The 19204-nt window shown below is 44.6% G+C and overlaps 1 protein-coding gene across 2 annotated transcripts; it reads right to left on the reverse strand.

Moving 5' to 3' along the window:
• Nucleotides 1–145: 145 nt before the first annotated feature.
• Nucleotides 146–15324, reverse strand: ankrd33aa (ankyrin repeat domain 33Aa). Of its 2 annotated transcripts, none has more exons than XM_035380533.1 (5): nucleotides 14950–15324; nucleotides 7324–7671; nucleotides 6414–6543; nucleotides 5834–5974; nucleotides 146–3442 (listed from the first exon to the last, which is right to left on the reverse strand). In XM_035380533.1, the coding sequence occupies exons 2-5, from the start codon at nucleotides 7585–7587 to the stop codon at nucleotides 2604–2606; spliced, it is 1374 nt and encodes a 457-aa protein (XP_035236424.1). In that variant the 5' UTR covers nucleotides 7588–7671; nucleotides 14950–15324; the 3' UTR covers nucleotides 146–2603. The 2 variants fall into 2 exon arrangements, with proteins under 2 accessions (XP_035236424.1, XP_035236425.1); XM_035380534.1 differs by having other exon boundaries at nucleotides 14880–15324.
• Nucleotides 15325–19204: the final 3880 nt, after the last annotated feature.

Consider the following 19204-nt stretch of genomic DNA (forward strand, 5'->3'; position numbering starts at 1 on the left):
ATCTTCCAAAATAGCCCCATTTAACCAACGCTTATGTTTGTGTACAACACTGGAAAAATCATCACCCTTTGGACTGATGTTTTAAAGGGGGGGGGGGGGGGGGCTATAAAGTGAAGAAAAGATTAATAAATAAGTTGACAAAGAATTTACTTTTATAAATTTTGTGTTTATTGGTAAATCCCTCAATGTCTAAAAAAACTAATGTCTATAACCGCTAGTACAGAGCCAGAAAGATTTTTAGAAAAATAACTTTTGCATATTTATTACAATACAAAGCAGTAAACCTCCAGCAAAGGCTTATCAGCAAACTCCATACCATATGCATAACTGGATATTCAGCTTCTTCTGTATTTTGCAATACACATACAACCATTAATTGGTATGTAGAACAATAATATCCGTATCAATCTTTTGAATAATTTCCACAGCGCTACATTTACACAACCTTGAAAGGCACCTAGGTCAGTTCTATGGGGAAACCCTGGGGGAACTGTTGGCTGGGCGTACAGAGTGGACATTTGGCCCTGTTGACCCTTAACTAACTTTGTGAGTGATTGGCAGTAATAGGAGAGTGAGGCTTTGTGAAGACAAAAATGGGCAGAGCACAGCATTGTTGTGTTTGTTGTGAACCAGTCATTTTGTTTTTTTTGCAAAGAGAAAATTGTCTTAATTGGCTCAAATAAGTTATAATATTGTAACTCCGCCCATGATTTGGTTAATGATACCTGACTCGCCTTTGACTAGCAATTGGTATCTCCAGCTGTACATTTTATCAGAAAGGCTCCTTATCAAATGTACATTTTAACTTCTAGAAAAAAAAACTTCTAATTTCAAGCTCCAGGTCGATACTGTATATATACTATAGTACAGTTTCCCTAATTCTGGTTTAGGGACCTCCAGGGGTCTATGAAAGAATCCCATAAGTGTCCACATTAAAACAGAAAAAAATATTTTACCTTTATATAATAATTATTACATGGTTCCATACTTAATGTATTTGCTTGTTAAATAGCGACTGCACTGCAGTTTACATTGGATGTTGAGTAAATAAACAATTTTTGTTGGGGCCTTCAGACGGATCTTAGTGGGGTCTTTGAAGCACGGTAACCCCCTGTGCTACCGTAAACTACAACTGGAAAGTGAATCATTTGTTCAGAGACAGCCCTAGGTGCCAGTTGAATAATACCAAAGCAAGTGAGTTGGGCAGTTGGTAAAAATGTATTAGCGGCACAAATTCTTGCAACCCCAGGACTCCATATACTCCTTCATTGGATTCCGGGTATGACAGTGATGAAACCTTCACTCTAAATCATAAGAGGAAATGTGGCTCATATTTTTTCCTTTCATTCCTGAGTTTGGCAGTTAGCTTGTTTTTAGTCAGTCCCTGAAATTCATTGTTTAGCAGCACACCCATCATTTTTACTTATTTTGGGGAGGAGAAAATGCACAATAACTTACTAGACAAATTAGGAAATGTAATTTCTTTTTCATTGTAATTTCCCCTTTCCCTGAGATATTCATAACACAAACAAACAAACATAATTTTCCTCTTCCCAGCTTGAGACAAACTGTTAAAAAAATATGTCTTCATAATGAGCACCTCCATTTTGTCAAAGCACCTGTGAGTGGGTTGTGTATTTTGATTTCATTAGTGATGAGTTCACACCATTGTATGTCAATGATGACCGAAGGGCTGGATGTTTTGGTACAACACACCAAAGGGAAGAAGTCTTGTTTACTTGTGTGACTCAGTTCCCAACCTCCTCATGTTACTAAGGGTCTCTGGGTATTTCCCTTTAAAAATGGCTTTTGTTGTTCGAGTGTGAAAACCCCATTAATGTTCTGGCTGATTAGATATGGTGATGCCGTTCTTTCTTCACGTTATCTCAGACAACCCTGCCCCCCCCCCCCCATCTCCCTTTTTTGTGTGCTTTCTTGCTAAACCGAGATAATCCTGAGCAGGAACGCTTGTAGCTAAAATTCCTGAGATCTGACAATGGATTAAGTCTATTCTGGTAAAAGACTTAAAAAAGCTGAGATTGGAAAGGAGTTTATTATTTTTGTTGTGCTGGTTTGACTGCATTGTTCCTCTGAGAACAGCCGTGTAGAGTGGGGACGTGCTGTGCTTGAACGGAACGTGACTGTGGCTCAGAGCTGGCTATGTACGGCTATTCCCGTAACGTTACCAAAAATATTTTTTTCTATTTAGATATTTGTCCTAAAGTACCATCATTATCCGTAATCATAGTTGTAATTGCGATCTATCACAAAAATGAAACAAAAAGAAAGTCTGTAGGAAATTCCAAAATAAAACATTGCATTCATCAAATGCATTTACTGCAAAAGCAGAATGTTGTTCCAACGATTCAATAAAAATACGTGCAGTTTAGTGATTGTTGGAGATTGACGTCTGAATTGCTCTCATTAGGATTTCCCCATGTCTCCTATTTTGCCTGCTGATGTCAACATAAATTTTGAAAAAAAAACGAGGGGGTGAAAAATAAGTTCTTATGTGAATTCATCCTCATGACAGTCCAGTAGCGAAGGGGAAGAAGTCCACAGTGACCTGGCAGAGGCGTTTTTTTGGTGGGTTGGATTTCTTCCTACTTTTTCTTCTTCTTTTCTTTCTTCTTCTTCTTTTTGTCCGACTTTTCTTTGGCGGCCATCTCCTCGGCTTTCTTCTTCTCCTTCTTCTTCTCCTCCTTGGCCTCCTTGTACTTCCACAGCGGCGGCTCCAGGTGGGCCTTGGACATCTTCCTCTTCTTCTCCTTCTTGGGCGTGGGCTCGCCGGAGCGGGTGACGCTGATCTGCGGGATGCAGCCGGCGGGGAAGACGCTGCTGCGGTGGGCCATGCCGCGGGGCAGGAAGCTGCGCACGGTGCTGGAGGCCGCCGACAGCACGCTGCTCCGCCGCTCCGCGTCCGTGCAGCAGGACGCCAGCGACACCGAGGAGGCGGAGCTCACCGAGGGCGCCGCCGAGCTCACCGACCCGTCGCTGTGCCGCACCGAGCGCCCCTCCAGGTCCGTGCCCGGGTTCTGCCGCGCCAGCTCGGGCACCGCCAGGCGCCGCTTGCCCACCTCGGGGGGGCTGGTGGGGCAGAGCGGGCGGCAGCCCGTGGCCACCAGGGGGCAGTGTACGCTGGTGGTCATGCGGACCATGTGGTCCAGCACGCCGTGGTCCCGGGGGTCGTGCGGGAGGGTGATGGTGAGGGCGGAGCGCAGGCGCTCCGTCAGACGCTGGCCGCGGGTCTTGGGGGCCGTGGCCTTGGTGACCAGCCCCCGCAGCTCGGGCCACTCGGCCACGTAGCTGTGGCAGAACTGCTCGGCGCGCGGCCGCAGCTGGAGCCGCCGCAGCCGGTACAGCGTGTCGTAGCGGCCCGTCTTCAGGGCCCAGTCCTTGGCCGACTTCCCCCGCGCCGTGTCCACGGCGTTCAGGTCCGCTCCTGAGGGAGAGAGGAGCCGCAGGAAGGAGAATACGCGAGTAGGCGGAAGGTAGGAGGGAGGGGAGAAGAGAAGGTGGGGGAAGAGAAAAAGCAGAATGAAGTCAGACAAGCTGGAAGAAAACTTTGTCTTTCATTTGAGGAAAAAAGGATGATGAATATGAAATTCTGCCTTCTTTCACCACCTAGTGGCCAAGTAAGTAAGTATGTAATGGGAAATCAGTGCCAGTATTGTCGTAGTTTCAAGTTTTCCCTTTCAGTACTTAGCAGAAGATTCCTAATGCACAATTTGCTGGCCAACATGAGAGCAGGTATTCATCTACTTAAAGGCCTTATAAACCTAGTAAACTGATAATGATATTTTGCTGAAATTACTATATATATTATGTTATAGGGCAATTATGTTGTTCAGTGAAGCATCATCATGACTTAAGCTTTTTTCATGTCATTGTATGTTTATTGTTGTTTTCTGTTTTTTGGAAAATGTACTGTGACGCAGTCTCAGTTGTTGAAAACTGGGTGAACCATGTTAAAAGCCCTGAGTAAGGAAGACCTGCGATTAGCGACTGACCTCTCTTGGTTGCCGTAGTGATGGCTATGTTTGGAGATTTTCCAGCGGGGTATAAATAGGGCCGCTAAGTCCACGCACGAGTAATCCTCAGCTCACGCAGAGAAGCGGGAGATTAGGGCCTAAATAAGACAACAGCGCAACCTCAGGTCCGTCCCTTAAACCCTCTGCCGTTTCTGCCACCGCCCTGTCCGTCAGTCACAGTTCTTGGCCGCTCACTGTGATGAATGGGGGTGTAAGTAGGCTTGAGAAGAAGGGTGTATTTCTACTGTAGCCTGTACAGTTGGCCTGTACTGTACCAGCGGTAAAGAGGTACATCATGCACCCTCACATTGCCATCTGGGGGGAAATAAGCTGGAAACATCGTCAAAATATACTGCCTATTTGTGATTTCATTACAGCACGACCGATTATTTGCAATTCTTGACAATAACAATAACACTAATAATAATAATGATTGCAATTGCAAAAAAAAAAAGTAAGCTTTTTTCTGTCCGGTCTCAGGAGGATGTGGAGGCATTTAAAGTGACTCTTTTAGCAGATCGATACCTAAGCAGGATCATGTAAGCTAAGCCACATAATGGCTAAACTACTGGTCCCTGTGAGGTCGTGATCCCTTTTGACAGAGTTATCTTTGCCATATTAACGTAGTTGGTTACGTTATGTCTACCCATAACACTCAATGAAGAATTAGAACTATGACACATCTACGGAATGTTCCACTCCAGGGCACCAATCCCGTGCCCTCTCACACCCATTAGTGCAGGGAAGGGACGGGCAGGATGTGAGTCAAACGGCCTTGGATTTTCTAAGACTGGTCTGAAAGCTGATGGTTTATTTTTAGATACAGTGCTCTCCTAAATTATTCACAGTTTTGATGACGATTTAAAAAAAAAAAAAAAAAAAAAAAAAAGGCTAATTGCAGCACTGAGCAATATTTTAATTCACATGCATGTGGAGAATATTCTACATTAATAATAATTCAATGGAATTATCAAAAATGAAACTTCTAGAATGATTTTGTGTTCTTTCTCCATAGTGACGCATGGAATTTGCATATGTATATGGGTTGTAAAGAATGACCTCATTTTTATCCCTCAGTGAAGGCAATAGTGTGGTTCCATGTGAATGAGACAAAGCTAGAAAAGTAGCATGTAAATGCAGATCTCCTTTTTTTAGATTTTACTGAACATAAATATATTTGGGGTGTGAATAATTTTTTGCAGTACATGATTTTATACCCAACCCTCAGCCAACTGTAGATTTAATACTTTTTTTAATGAAGGATTCTGAGGATTGATGGATTAATCAATCAAATGGAGAGAGTCAAACTGCATTGGCCTCGTATGATTGACGGTAGGCAGGAGGAAATGGGATATCTTTTGCAGTGAGTTTCCTTGCTCCAGTGTGTCACAGCGCCTCCTCTGGTTGATTGGGTGCCTGCAGTCTGCGCATAGACCAGCCTGTGCCTGGTGCACTGCGGAGTGGTAACGAGCGGCGGGGGACGGAGCGCGTTCTCTGGGGGGCGGTGGCTGGCGTAGGGGGGCGGAGCACGCTCTCTGGGGGGCGGTGGCTGGCGTAGGGGGGCGGAGCGCGCTCTCTGGGGGGCGGTGGTTGGCGTAGGGGGGCGGAGCGCGCTCTCTGGGGGGCGGTGGTTGGCGTAGGGGGGCGGAGCGCGCTCTCTGGGGGGCGGTGGCTGGCGTAGGGGGGCGGAGCGCGCTCTCTGGGGGGCGGTGGCTGGCGTAGGGGGGCGGAGCGCGCTCTCTGGGGGGCGGTGGCTGGCGTAGGGGGGCGGAGCGTGCTCTCTGGGGGGCGGTGGCACTCACCGGCCATGACCAGCGAGGAGACGCAGTCGTTGCGGCCCTGCATGGCGGCCTTGATGAGCGCCGTGAAGCCGCGCGAGTCCCGCACCTCCGTGTCCACCCCGCCGTAGTAGTTCAGCAGGTAGTTCAGAATGGTGACGTAGCCTGGAGAAACGGAGAGAGAGAGGGAGAGAGGAGAGGGAGAGAGAAGAGTAGAGAAAGGGTCCTCAAGAGAACACAGCACGATGATCAGCAGTGTTGATGACTTGGGCATTTGTTTGGATACATGTGAAAAATTATAAAAATATTGATATTAATTCCATATTTGATTAAACGGTGTTAGGCTACATTGTAATAAGGCCTGTGTTCGTTATGTATGTACTCACGTAGCCTGTTGTGGGCTCAGATTTTAAGGAAGAGCTGATATATATTGTGAAGCTACTGTCTGTGTGTGGGGATGGGTGATGTCCCGTTCCCTCTGCCTTAAATCCGCCTGGTCGTTTTTCAGTATGCCATTAGTACAGTTCAGCGAAAAGAAAACAGTGATCTGGTAACCTGATTATTCCCCTGTTTAATTGGTAGCGTAGCGGCGGTGTATACTGACCTGCTTGCGCCGCGATCATGAGGGCGGTGTTGCCGTCGTTGTCCTGATGATTGATGTCAATGAAGGGGCAGGGGTGGAGCCCGGCGACGATGTCCACAAAGCCCTTGTCGGCCGCCAGCATCAGCCCGTTCTGCCAGGGAAAATGCCGGAAAACAGTGCCGTGTGGGCGTCGGCCATGACATCATCTCCCACCCCCAGTGGCTGGGCTGTCACAGTCACGGGCCCAAGGCCAAGCTCTTAAAATCTCACAGTGGTCCACAGTGGCTCAGCCAGCAAAGGTGCTTGGCATGAGCATAGGCTCAGCCCTGTAGCCAAATTATTCACATTTTTGGTATTATATATCCATGACCAGAAGATGTGCCTCTTCTCCATTCTGTGCTAGCTCTCTCCTGAAGTACTCTGCTGACAGCAGGGTATTATTACTAGAGGTTTATTTCTTCAGGGTAGAACCCCTTGAGATGTACCATCTCGTTTTAGAGGGGGTCCTGACGGTCATTCTCCTAGATTCAGTCCAACGCACTTTGCCAGTAAGGACAGTAAAGGCATGCAGTTCAGTCAAACCACTTCTCAGATTCAATTCAATTAAACTTTAGCAACGACAAAGACCAAGAAACGGGAAATAGCATGGCCTGCTTGGTTTATAGAGCAATTTAGGAATAAAGCTATTAAGTAAAATAATAATTTCCTAATTGTGTTTCTAATATTTGGGGCATATTGTATGTAGAAAAGTATTTTATGTAATAGCGAAGAGGGAGGTGTACAAGTTGTTCAGAGAAAAAGTTATTTCGGCTGTTAACAGGAGAACATCAGTGCTCCCGGTGAGCTGGCGCGGGTACCGCAGTATCCTGAGAAACGGAGACTGCAGAAAGGAAGGGCAGCGGGGTAAAACAGAGAGACACGTGCCACTCACCCTGCCATTGACGTCCTGCTCCATGACCTCCTCCTGGGTCACGCCCCTCTCCAGCAGTCGCCTCAGGGTCTGGATGTCATTCTGGGCGCAGGCCTCCAGCAGCGTGTTGGCGTTCCCCGACCTCCGCTCGCGCTCGTAGATGGGGAGGACCGAGTCGTCGGAGAGTAAGCTCCCCGACTCCGATTCTCCTGCCAGAAACAGCTCTGATTCGTCCTCGTCAGGCCCCGCCCCCAGTTGGGGGTCCTCCTCCTGCTCGTGTGCCATTCCGCGCCACTACCCCCTCCCCCCTCCCCCCTTAGATCACGCACGGCTCAGGGGCCCCGCCACTTCCTGCATCCCCGATGACCCCTGAGGGAAGAGAGGAGTGAAGGGTCCAAGTTCAGGTCACTGTTCCAAGGCACCATTCTCACACATCCAGATTGAAATAAAGGCAGTTCAGATGGTGCAATAACGAAAATGCACCATGAATGGCTTTTACAGTCGCTGACAAGCAGCACCAAGTTCCCCTTTGCCTTTTATTTGAAGACATAGGCCTCCTGTTCATCCTTCCTTGTCACATGATTACCGCAGCCAGAGAGACCGTAAGTCATGCCCATTGCACTTCCCCTATTGCTGTACATTCACACAATTTTGCAGAAAGAGACTGAGCTCAGAAAACATTTCTACAAATATCCTTCTCATCTGATAAGAATATCAACATTCTTAGCCCATGTGAAAAAATTCAGCACACTTTTGAGTATGATTATTTAAACGAATTATACTTTAATTATGCTAAATGATAAAATCCAAATATTTCAGCCATGCTTTAGCATGTTACTTTCCCATGAGAAAATATGCACAAATTTAATTTCATACCAAATGCACAAATTCATCCAAAACTGAGAAATCTACCAACAATACAAAAACCTAGAGCCTGAAGGATGTAATGCCCTGCTTACAATATGCTAAAGGTTAGACAAATTTCATCCAATGACCTAATGAACTCCACTCTTTTTAATATTAATTTTATATCTACGTTGGCATTCCCGCTCTTGGTGACTTATTGGTGGTCATTATCTTTATGATTGCAAAGTCAATCATGTATGTATGTGTTGGTCCTTGTACTTGCCAGTTGAGCAATGCAGTAAATCAAATGTTGACATTCCTATCTTTTAAGCTTCATCTTAACATGGTTTAGGCGGATATTTCCAGTATTCCCCTGCTTCACGCTCCCACAGGAACATGGGGGCACAGGGGGTGTGTACTGGCTCTGGAAGACGCAGGAGCTGAAGATGGCAGCGGTCGAGGCCTGGCAGAGCAAACCCAGAAGGTCATGGATTTGATTCCCGGGTGGAGCTCTGAACTCGTTTCCATAACCAGAGCGGCGATTTCTCAGCTGTGAGATTACTCACTGCCAGCTTCACCAGCTAAGCCCCTGTGCATCACACAGTTCAGCTGGGGGAACACAGAGAATGCCTGCTGAAGGATCAGATCCCCTCTGACTCTCTCACTGCTACTCAGCAAAAGTAGAGCCCCAAATAACCTGAATCGACCAATGACCTTAAGGAGGGCTCTGTCATCATTCCGGAAATGTGTATTCAGTTAAAATGTTCCCATTAGGTGCTGCAGAATTGCTGTGGATTCAAATACCACTGAAATTTGGGGAAAGAGGCACAAAAAGAACATAGCAAAAAACTTAACGCTTGCAAATTTATCTTAGCATTTTAACTTGGTGTGTAGCCAAGGAAAATCATTAAAAAGAAAGAGAAATGTCTGCACCCGCCCCCCTCCCCCAAAAAACAAAAAAAAACATTGTTTCAAATAAAAAACCATTTATAGGAGTGTGGGTTTTTCTTATTTATATTAAGGACAAAATAATTTTTGATGGTGAGATCTGGCAATTTCTATGCCCATCTAATCTAGTTTTTTCTGCCTACCATAGAGCAATGGATTTCAGACTTGGTCCTGAGAACACACTGTCTGCTTGTTTTAGTCACAGCCACTGATGTTGAACGCATGTTTAAATTCTAAAGTAAATTTATACCTCAGTTTATTCCAACATAATGCTGACTTTGCTTACTGCAGTTGAACTCTTCATTTTTCACAAATAGTTTAGTTTCAGTGAGCAGGTGACAACATTTGCGGAAATTTGATCTGTCAGTCGATAATTGAGTTATAATTGCGTTGATTCAAGACTGAACTCTTTCTAAAGGAATCGTTTGTCAAACGGCACATTACAGTAAATGAAAGCATTAGTTGCTCTGTCTGATTAGGAGTTCTGGAATATTTATTCATCGTGGCACACACAGCTATTTCTGACATAACGTGACCTCAAGAGGGTAAGTCGTCCTTTAGCTGACATTAAGTCTAATCAAGAACAATTAACAACTCCTTACTGTTCAGAAACTTCGGTTCTTGGAGGAATGAAAACCAGCATGCACATTGGCCCCTGGTTTGAGTTTGAAAACTGCTACTGTGTAATGTGTCCTGCATTGCATCAGGCTTGATCTTCAGCACCTCGAGGGGTTTCTGCATGTGTCTGGGATGAGTCCAGTTGAGTGGAAAAGGTATGTCATAGTGTCAGTACGAAATATGATTGTAATTTCCACACATAGAAAATATTTTGAATGCGTCAAATGGTGCTTCCTGGGAAGACTGGACTGGAATGTGTTAGGCCGCCTTGACAGTAAACAACCTCAACGTGAACAACAGCTGTGTACCATTTCCTGACCTTGAGAAAACAATGTTTCCTCACAGGAGTATTCTTAAATAGTGCCTAATTAAAGAGAACAGCCACCAAGCCACTGGTATCAAGGGAAAAATGTTCACACGTGTAAAACCTAAAATGAACACTTCACAAAAATGTCTTTCCCGTGTTAACAAGGAGCAGACTGGCCAGTCACCTATTGTAATTGTCAGGACAAATGGGGAAAGTCACTCACTTGCTTGAACTCTGGTTTCCTTTTTTTTCAAATGAAAACACCAAAAGTGGAGTCTTTGTCAGGGCACAGTATTTGTTTTTCTGTGCGAAAAGATTTTGTCTTATTCAAATAGTAGGAAAGGGATGTCAATAGCCCAAACAATTACACGTGACAAGGGAATACATTCCATAATGAAACCACAGAATGTTGTGGTTCTCCAGCATGGAAAAATCGTATCATGGCACTCGTGGAAAGAAGTGAATTGAGAAATGTCTTCAGTTTAAATGCTAAGTTCACATGTAATCATTCCACTTTCAAATCTGTTTCCTCATTCAGTATTCACTAGCCATTCGCCCATATCAAAATCAACAGCAACTGCAGAATAATCCATTTTAAACTCCAAAAGACCTCACCAAGGAGTGTATACACAATATAAATTCCAGATTGAATTGTCCAGTTATGCAGCTCATTCAGAACACATTTATGAACGGCCTCTTTATCTCTTGCAGCTTTGGTAGCCTCACCTGGATCGTTCTTCAAAATATATTTTTTATTTAACCTGTATTTAACTAGGCAGGTCAATTAAGAACAAATTCTTATTTGGAATTATGGCCTGGCAGTCAATGATGATTTGCAATGATGGCATTATCAGTATGACACTCCTATGTGAGATGAGTTTCGCCAGATTTCAGAACTTTGCTAATAAACAAGTGAGTCAGCTACTTCTAATGAAACATGGCCTCATGTAGCTGGAGGCGGCGCCGCGGCGATTCAATCCAGCTCGTAAAATTACGTAAATGCCGGTTTAACGTTGACAGGACCAATCAGATCGCAGGAAAGTAATTTCACATTTGGTATAGTAGGTTATAGTTGATTTAAACTCTTTTCTCAGAAGTAAAAAAAAAAGTGCCGTGGTTTTATTACCGTAAATTGAACCCGTGCATGACTCAATACCGCTGCATTGGGTGCAGTAGCGTGTGTGCTTTGTAACTGCAATATGCCCAAGGCTTTGATGCAACATGCATCTATTATGAAAAAACCTCCCGTCGAACAAATCACTTCCCGTGTGCTCCGTGGTGCGTGAAAGGGGTACATTCTTCACGCCCGATGGAGCATCAGCGTTTACTCCTACGCCCCAGCCCAGCGTCTGTCTGGACGCATCAGCTCGTCGTATTGATGCGACTACGTTTGGATATCTTGAGGGCTGCAAGTGCAGAACTCTGGCCGCTCATTCGGGTTGGAGCGGTCTGCCCGCCAGGTCTGACAAAGTCCATGCCCAAACGTGAGAGTGGTGCAGGTCTGTGATCTTTCACAGGTTCAACTGACGGCAGGTAAGCTGAGACGGTCTCAAAGCTAATCCGCGGGAGGAGAGCGGATATCGCTCCTGTGTGCAACGTGCTACTTGCGCTACTGTTGCTACTATTACTGTAAGATAAGCTGAAATAGCTAACTAAGCTAAAAGCCCATCCAAACAAGCCATGCTCTACACAGGCCTAAGAATAGCAGCAGAGGGCTTTGCTAGGAGGCGACCAGGCTGATGAAATGCGGGTGGATACGAGCCTGTAGCCGGCAACATTGGCCCCGCGGGAATCACCCCCACCACAGCCTACTGTAAGGCTTTTTAATTTTTTTTGTTAGAGGTTCTTCATAGTTTTATTTATTTGTTTAAAATTTTTTTTTTAAAAGATGAACCAAAATTACATTTGCAGAGAACAAGAAAATCACGTGTAGAACTGTGAAAGATCCATCTCTTTTATTAAAAAATAATGTTGTTATTTCAATTAAATGTTGAATTTATTCAGAGAAAGTGAAGCTGAGTGGAGTTCTAGTTTGCAGGATTTCTAGGCCAGTTTCTCTTGTACTCCCAGAGCCAATCCAAGGGATGATGATGTCACCTGCTGACGCGGGTCCTACAGTTGTGAGGGCAGTATTAGTTCCTTTATCTTTTTAAGGAGTTAGCGCTGCAGTTGTGAGGTTACAAGTTACACAGAAGTAACATGTGAAAAACATGACAGAGCACCCCAGGAAGTATCAGTGAAGAAAGCTTCATGAAGTTATTCTGCAATAGCAAAAATAAGGAAGAAAAAACAAGAAATGGTTGGTGCTGCAGTGGTCAGCTTAAATGAGTCACAAAATCTCACATAGAGAGATAAAGCACCTGCTGTGTCACCCCAGGAGGTACGTGGGGTGAATGAATCACTGGAACCCCCCGACCCGACTGCAGCCTACCCTGCCCCTCTGGTCAGGCCAAGCCATCTCAATGGCACCAACTAATCATGAGATGGAAAGACAGAATGCGGTGGCACCCAGACGTGGGCCTCCGGAAGGCCACGGGCTGTGGCGTGCAGTCTTTACAGAGGCCATTTAGGTGCAAACAAAACAAAAACAAACCGAAAGAATCACAGCCATGTTCCAATGGGCGAACAGTTAGAGCCTCGCGATTAAGGAAAGCGTGCCGAACGAGTTGTGTTGCAGTCCTTATAGGGCAACTGGCTCTCTTGTCACACATGAATCCCTGTGTGATCTGGGGTTTGAACCGACCAAGGCACCTTTTTGTATCGATTTCCTTTTCTGTCTGTTACCCTCTCTGGTTTCCACCTTTCTGACTAAATTAAAAAAAAATACAAAAGGAAGGCAGGCTATCTTGCTGTCCTTCTTTTTTAAAAAAGACTACACTACAAAAAGTCTCTTTACACAAGTATTTTAGTCTTATAATGACACTTAAAATATTAGCTTGTTTTAAGTTATTTTGTGCTTGGAAAGTGAAATTGTTTTACCCCATTGGCAAATATAGAAATAAGTCAAACTGTCTCATCTTTTTGTCTTATTTAGCAATACAGTAATAAATAAGATTTTAAGTCCAAATATAAGACTAAAATACTTGTAAAGACTGACTTATTTTTTGTTTTTTTTTGTGGCATGAAACATGGAGCACTGCTTCCTTATGTACAACAGAAGGAATATTTTCTCCTTTGACATTCATCAGCTCCTATACATGCACATACGTGACAGTTCAGCCATGTAAACCTAAATCTGTAGCACAGGCACAGACGCACAGTCAGACACAGATAGAAGAATAGTCTACAGGTCTACTCCAAAACTTGCTGACATGAAATTACTGGCATGATATTAATGCTGATTGGCTGTTTCTATTCCAAGCTTAATGTGTGCTTATTTCAGCAGTAATACACACAGTATGTGTATGGGATTGGGTTACTCTAGTAAAATGCACAAATGACAGTTGGTGTTTGCAAAAGTTTGGAATAAGATGAGGTAATATTGTGCATGTGTGTGTGTGTGTTTGTGTGTGCCTGTGTGCTTGGGTGTGCATGCATCCCAATGGCCCTGCTGAATAACACAAGGCAGCCGTGAACATGCTTTAAATAACATGCGCGCATTTTTGAAAACATCATATTTTCGTTGTTTCCCATGACGTGAAATGGGTGAAGAAAATTGCTCAATCAAATGCAGAAAAAACAAACTTGCCCACACAAGCCGAACTGGATGGCTGAAGGAGAAAAAAATCCCAAAGCATTCTGTTCTTGTACTCAATGCCTTGCTCTCTGTTAGGTCGAACAGTTACCAACGGTCCCCACACTGTCCACTGCATTATAACGGTCTGAGATATCAGGCAGAAAAAGAATTGCTATTTTGCTCCAAGGACTTGCTATATTTAGTAGTCTTACCCAGTCACATACTGTGCTACTTTGCCTTTTTATACACTGACAGGAACGGACAGAGCATGAGCAGCTTAGAGGGAAGGATAGAAGGGGTTGGGGGTTGGAAGGAGGGGGGTGGGAATATGAAAACGGACTCTTTAAACAGAGACCACGCTGTTCGGTCCCAGGGGTACCGCGGGTTTACATTCCACTGCAGGACTGTGTCCCCTGTGCGTAGCAGGACATGGCCACCAGGATGGAGCTGCCGTATACCGCGCGGCGCACCACATCTGCAGCGTAGCCACGCTCTTTAGCGACAGAGATTCACCTGCTGCGAAAACCTATCCGCTCAGCATGTGCTAAAGTCTGCACTCTTTCTGAGCCCCCAGTATTCCTTCTCTCTGTCAGAAAGGAGTTCCTCTTTATACGCAGCAAGAGCTTTTTGACATTTCTGTTTCAACCTGTGAAGTATTTGCTCAACAATATCCTTCCCCAAATATCCATCAGTAAGGAGTATCTCTGACTTTGAGCTCAGTATTTAGTAGCTTAGCTAGCTTAGCAGGTTCTGTTTTTCAGTGGCTGCTTGCCCAGCTTACTTTGCAGGATTTTATGCTGCTGGAAATTATCTGAAGCAGCTGAGATCAAGTGCTTCAAGTCATCAAGTGATTTTGCTTAAGTGGCTGTGCTCCCTACCTGGGAATTGAACCTGCAACCTCCTGGTTACTAACATCTCTGCTCCTTATCCACCACACCAGTGCCTTCTAGAACAGTGGGTAAACCTCTAAACAACTCATCTTTACCTGTCTCTACCCCATCGATCAATACCTACCTCCGCCCCAAGTGTTCTGTGGCAACAACCCATCCCTTCCCTCCCCCTTCAAATTAAACACCTAAACCCTCCACCAGTTCTAATTTACCAGCGATGGGTTCTTTAATTCCTTCCAAATCAAACTGGTGTATCTATGCCTGCAACTTCCTTCTGATTACAGCATCTCACCATCAACTCATCTTTGTTGCATTGTGAAGGCTGTGCATCAGCAGTGACCTCTGCAGACTGTTCCACTTACTAGGGCGAGAATCCGGCAGGTCCACCCTGGCACCCCTGGCGCTCCTCTCCAGAAAACGTTTGATCTCTCTTCCCACCCGTACGCGTGTGTGTGCGCACGATTGGCTGCGTGTGTGTGAGCGAGCAGACTTCCTCTTTCCGCTGGGCTCGGGCTCATCTACAGCATCCTCCTCGCGGTGACTCCACTATGCTGCTCTTCTCGTTGAGCGCGGGGAAAAGACCAGACTCAGATGACGTTGCAGGGCACTCTCTTTCTTTCTTTCTTTCTTTCTTTCTCTCACTTTCTCTCTCTTTTTCTCTCTCTCTGTCTCAGGCTCGTGTCCTCCTTCTCCTCCTGCACTTTGCGGGTCCTCGCGCTGTCCAGCTGCTGAAGAATGCCGCCGTGTCTTCACGTACGCGGTCCCATACGTCAGGCAGCATGGCCTCCCTCATCCTCATTACAGGAGATTTGCGGAGCGGATTAAGAGGCAGGAACCGAAGGAGGCTTCCACTTCATTCAAACCACCATATGTTCTCCTGAGTTCTCTCTCTCTCTCTCTCTCTCTCTGTCGCTCACCCTCTTTCTCTCTCTCTCTACCATCCTCTCCCCTTTCTCCCTCTGCACCATCAGAACGTTTAGTAATTACGTAAAGACACAGAGAGGCGTATGATTTAATCACTGTCAGTAACTCAAGTTGTTTGCACTAGTTGTTTCGCAGCTAGATTTGGTCATGGAGAAGGCAGAGAGCAACGCCTGTGTTTAGACATTGTTGTTTTAATCCCACCCTCTTTTTTAAGGAAATCTTTTTATAGAAACAACAAAACTTCCTGCCGCTGAAACCCTGCATCTAAACTGCGAGAGAAGTCTCCAACGCGCAGGAGAAGGAAAATCGGGAGTCCAAACTGACTGGCGTGCGTTAACACACAGGCTCCGGTAGTTGCAGCTGTGTGCGCTGTGACACTGTGCCTCAGAGGGACCCGCTGACATGTTTGTTAGCTTCGGCGGTGCAAAGCACATGGGAGTCCGTGATGGGAACAGGGAGCGGCGAGACTCGATGCACACGCTAATGGTGAAGAGAGAGGATAGGATCACTGCAGGAGAGCAGGCATCGAAGGCCCTCTCAGGCCGTTTTCTATGACAAAATGAACCACACGGCGTGAACCACATGGTCATCATTTACCATATGGGTTCAGCTGAAGCTGAAAAGTGATTTAATATGAAAATAATAAGCCCTTGTGTGCTTGAATAATAAAACAGTGGGAAAACGGTATACCCAGCCAATAGCCCGTGCCAGTGTGTATCCCCAGAGTTTTCTTTTCTTGTTTCCAGGTTCCCACAGTGAAAAGCAGTGGCAATCGATGATAAAGATGGATGTTATGACCGAGTTCGCATATTAGGAAATATGAACAAACATAAAATTATGCCAGTTCCCTAAAAAGGCCTCTTTTGTTTTGGAACTCACTTTCAACACTCTCGCCCGATGAGGGGAGTAATTCCACAGGAAGTGGGAGAACCTAAACACTTCTATTTTTACCACGAATTATGTTATAGCTATGTAGGATCAAACTTGTGGCTTGTTTTTAACAACGTCAAACATTCACAGGATTTTACTCAAAAGAACAACAACACGTATTGGAATGAAAAAGCTCTGGGAAAACAAAAGCAACAGCGGTAGTTGCTGTTTAACTCTAGGGAGGGTCAGCTTCCTGAATTCTTCCTGCGGTGAAACTTTGGGAAGGGTGGATGTGCTGAATGTATGCTTCATCAGTGCACTAGTGCGTCAGTTCCAGCATTGGGGACAGAGCCACAGGTGCATTGGAAGAGCAGGTAACAGGTACCAGATACATTGTCTTAAGTCCTCACAAGAAATTTTATAGTGTGTGCACACAATATTACATTTGAGCATTTAGCAGATGGTCTTATCTTACACAGATTTACATACAGTCCAATTAATACAGCTGGCTATTTTACTGAAGCAATTCAAGTTAAATATCTTGCTCACAGGTGCAATGGCAGTGCCTTAGACGGGAATCAAACCCCCAACCTTTGAGTTATAAGGTCATTTCTCTAACCACTGTGGTGCAGTGCTACCCCTGCTGTACATTAGGATTTGATCCCAGATGCTGCACTGTATTGCAGGTGAAATAAGCAGATCTAGGCAGACTTTATTGTCCTTGGAGGCAAACAAGTTTTATTTCAGGCAATTAAAAGTGCAATTTTAGGAGGTAGTTCAGGGTGTCAATGTTTTCTTTGTGTAATTTTCTAACGCCATGCTTACATACAGGTGGATGAGTGCATGTTGATCATTTACTTCAGTGGTAACCTATACTTTTTCTCTAGATCTGCTATCCTGTAGGTTTTCATTTCAACCCTAATTTGGCACTCCTGAGTCTACTAATTTGCAGCTCAATTAAATCTCTAGCTTTTGAATGAGGTGTGCTTTGCTAGGGCTGGAGTAAAAACCTTCAGGTTTTTAGATCTCCTGGAATAGGGTTGGTTACCACTGATTTACCTCTACTTTAGGCTGTGTGGGTTGTGGTTGTTTGGTACTGAAAGTAGGAATCTGTAAGCCAGCTGTATGGAGCAGCTTTCAGGACTGTACCATTAAGGAATAAAATGGGGTTTTAAATTCAGAGTCAGTCTGCACTGTGCATAATGAGAGGGCAAAGTAGCAATGCTGAGGGGCCAAGAAGAGGGTGGGATGAGTCCCCCTCTTGGAAGGTAATTAAGATATTAGTCTTTCACTGGTAGAATATACATTAAGCAAATGAACCCTTGAGTTTTTAAAAAACTCTGTCTCTGTTTTCTCAGTTCAGAAGCATGGCGTTGCCAAAGGAAATATAATAGAGTCAGGGCCAGAGGGGTTTCCCGTGCATGGGTGACCTTTAATATGCTCTTTGGTGAGCAAATTTAATACAACTATTTGCAGAATGTGGAAAGTGCAAGTGCTTAGGTACACACACACACACACACACACACACACACACACACGCGTGTAAGCACTTACAGTATGTGCGTTTGGAAGAAAGTACACATGCACACACACTCATGCAGTGAGCTCCATAATGTTTGGGACAAGGACATATTTTTTCTTGATGTGGCTTTGTACTCCACAACTAAAAATTTGTAATCACACAATTCAATTCAATGTTGTTAAAGTGCAGATTCTCAGCTTTAAGCTAAAGGGTATTTTTAAAATACATTTTGGTTTCAAATTGCAGCACTTTTTATACATAGCCCCCCATTTCAGGGCACCATAATGTTTCGGACAGATGGCTTCATGTGTGTTTTTAATTAAATAAATATAAATACGTATGTTTGTCCCAAACATTATGGAGCTCACTGTATATATGCATGTACATGTAAGTATAAAAATCCCTTACATTAACTATTTTATATAATCTGGTGCTGAGTTACTGGGTCGTGACTGTATGACCCCCCCCCCCCCTCTGTATGATGGCAGTATTTGACCCTCCCCCACCTACCATTTCTTTTTTTTGTCAGCAGGCTGGAGGCACACTGATCCCCACATCCTCTTAGCGCCTAGCCTAAATAGCCACCATGAAAGCGCGCCACAGTCTACAGCTTCTAAATACTGACCTATGAAAATCACCCAGACCCAGTCCTCCCTCAGGTGGAGCAGTCACACAGGTCACATAGGTTATGCGTTTGAAACAGGGGAAGGGAGGAGTTGAGCCATGCAAAAGCTTATTCTCACATTAAGCTCCCTGTCTATTTGCAGGACAGTGTGAACCATGGAGGTAAGTCATGATCAAACAGTCACATATTTCTATAATTGCACTGCAGTATCTCATCACATTAAGTAAAATAAATGATAAAAAATACAGAGTAGTAGCACAGTACTGATAGTATTTATTTTAACAGTATTCATCAAGAAACACAAACTGGTTAACAGGAAAATACTAGTTTGTAATTCACTGTGAAGGCCGTTAAAAAACAGGAAGTTAGAGCAGTTTTGTCACTATCCATTCAGTAGTCTAAAATGCACTTAGAATTAAGCAGAAGGATGTCAGTGAACTAAAATTAAGAATTGGGACTTGATGTAATTGCAATATGGTAAATGGACTGCATTTATATAGCGCTTTTATCCAAAGCGCTTTACAATTGATGCCTCTCATTCGCCAGAGCAGTTAGTGGTTAGGAGTTAGGTGTCTTGCTCAAGGACACTTCGACACACCCATGGCGGGGTTTGAACCGGCAACCCTCCGACTGCCAGACAATCGGTCTTACGTCCTGAGCTATGTCGCCCCAATAT

Source organism: Anguilla anguilla, chromosome 11 (assembly GCF_013347855.1).
Source record: "Anguilla anguilla isolate fAngAng1 chromosome 11, fAngAng1.pri, whole genome shotgun sequence".
Lineage (NCBI taxonomy): Eukaryota > Metazoa > Chordata > Actinopteri > Anguilliformes > Anguillidae > Anguilla > Anguilla anguilla.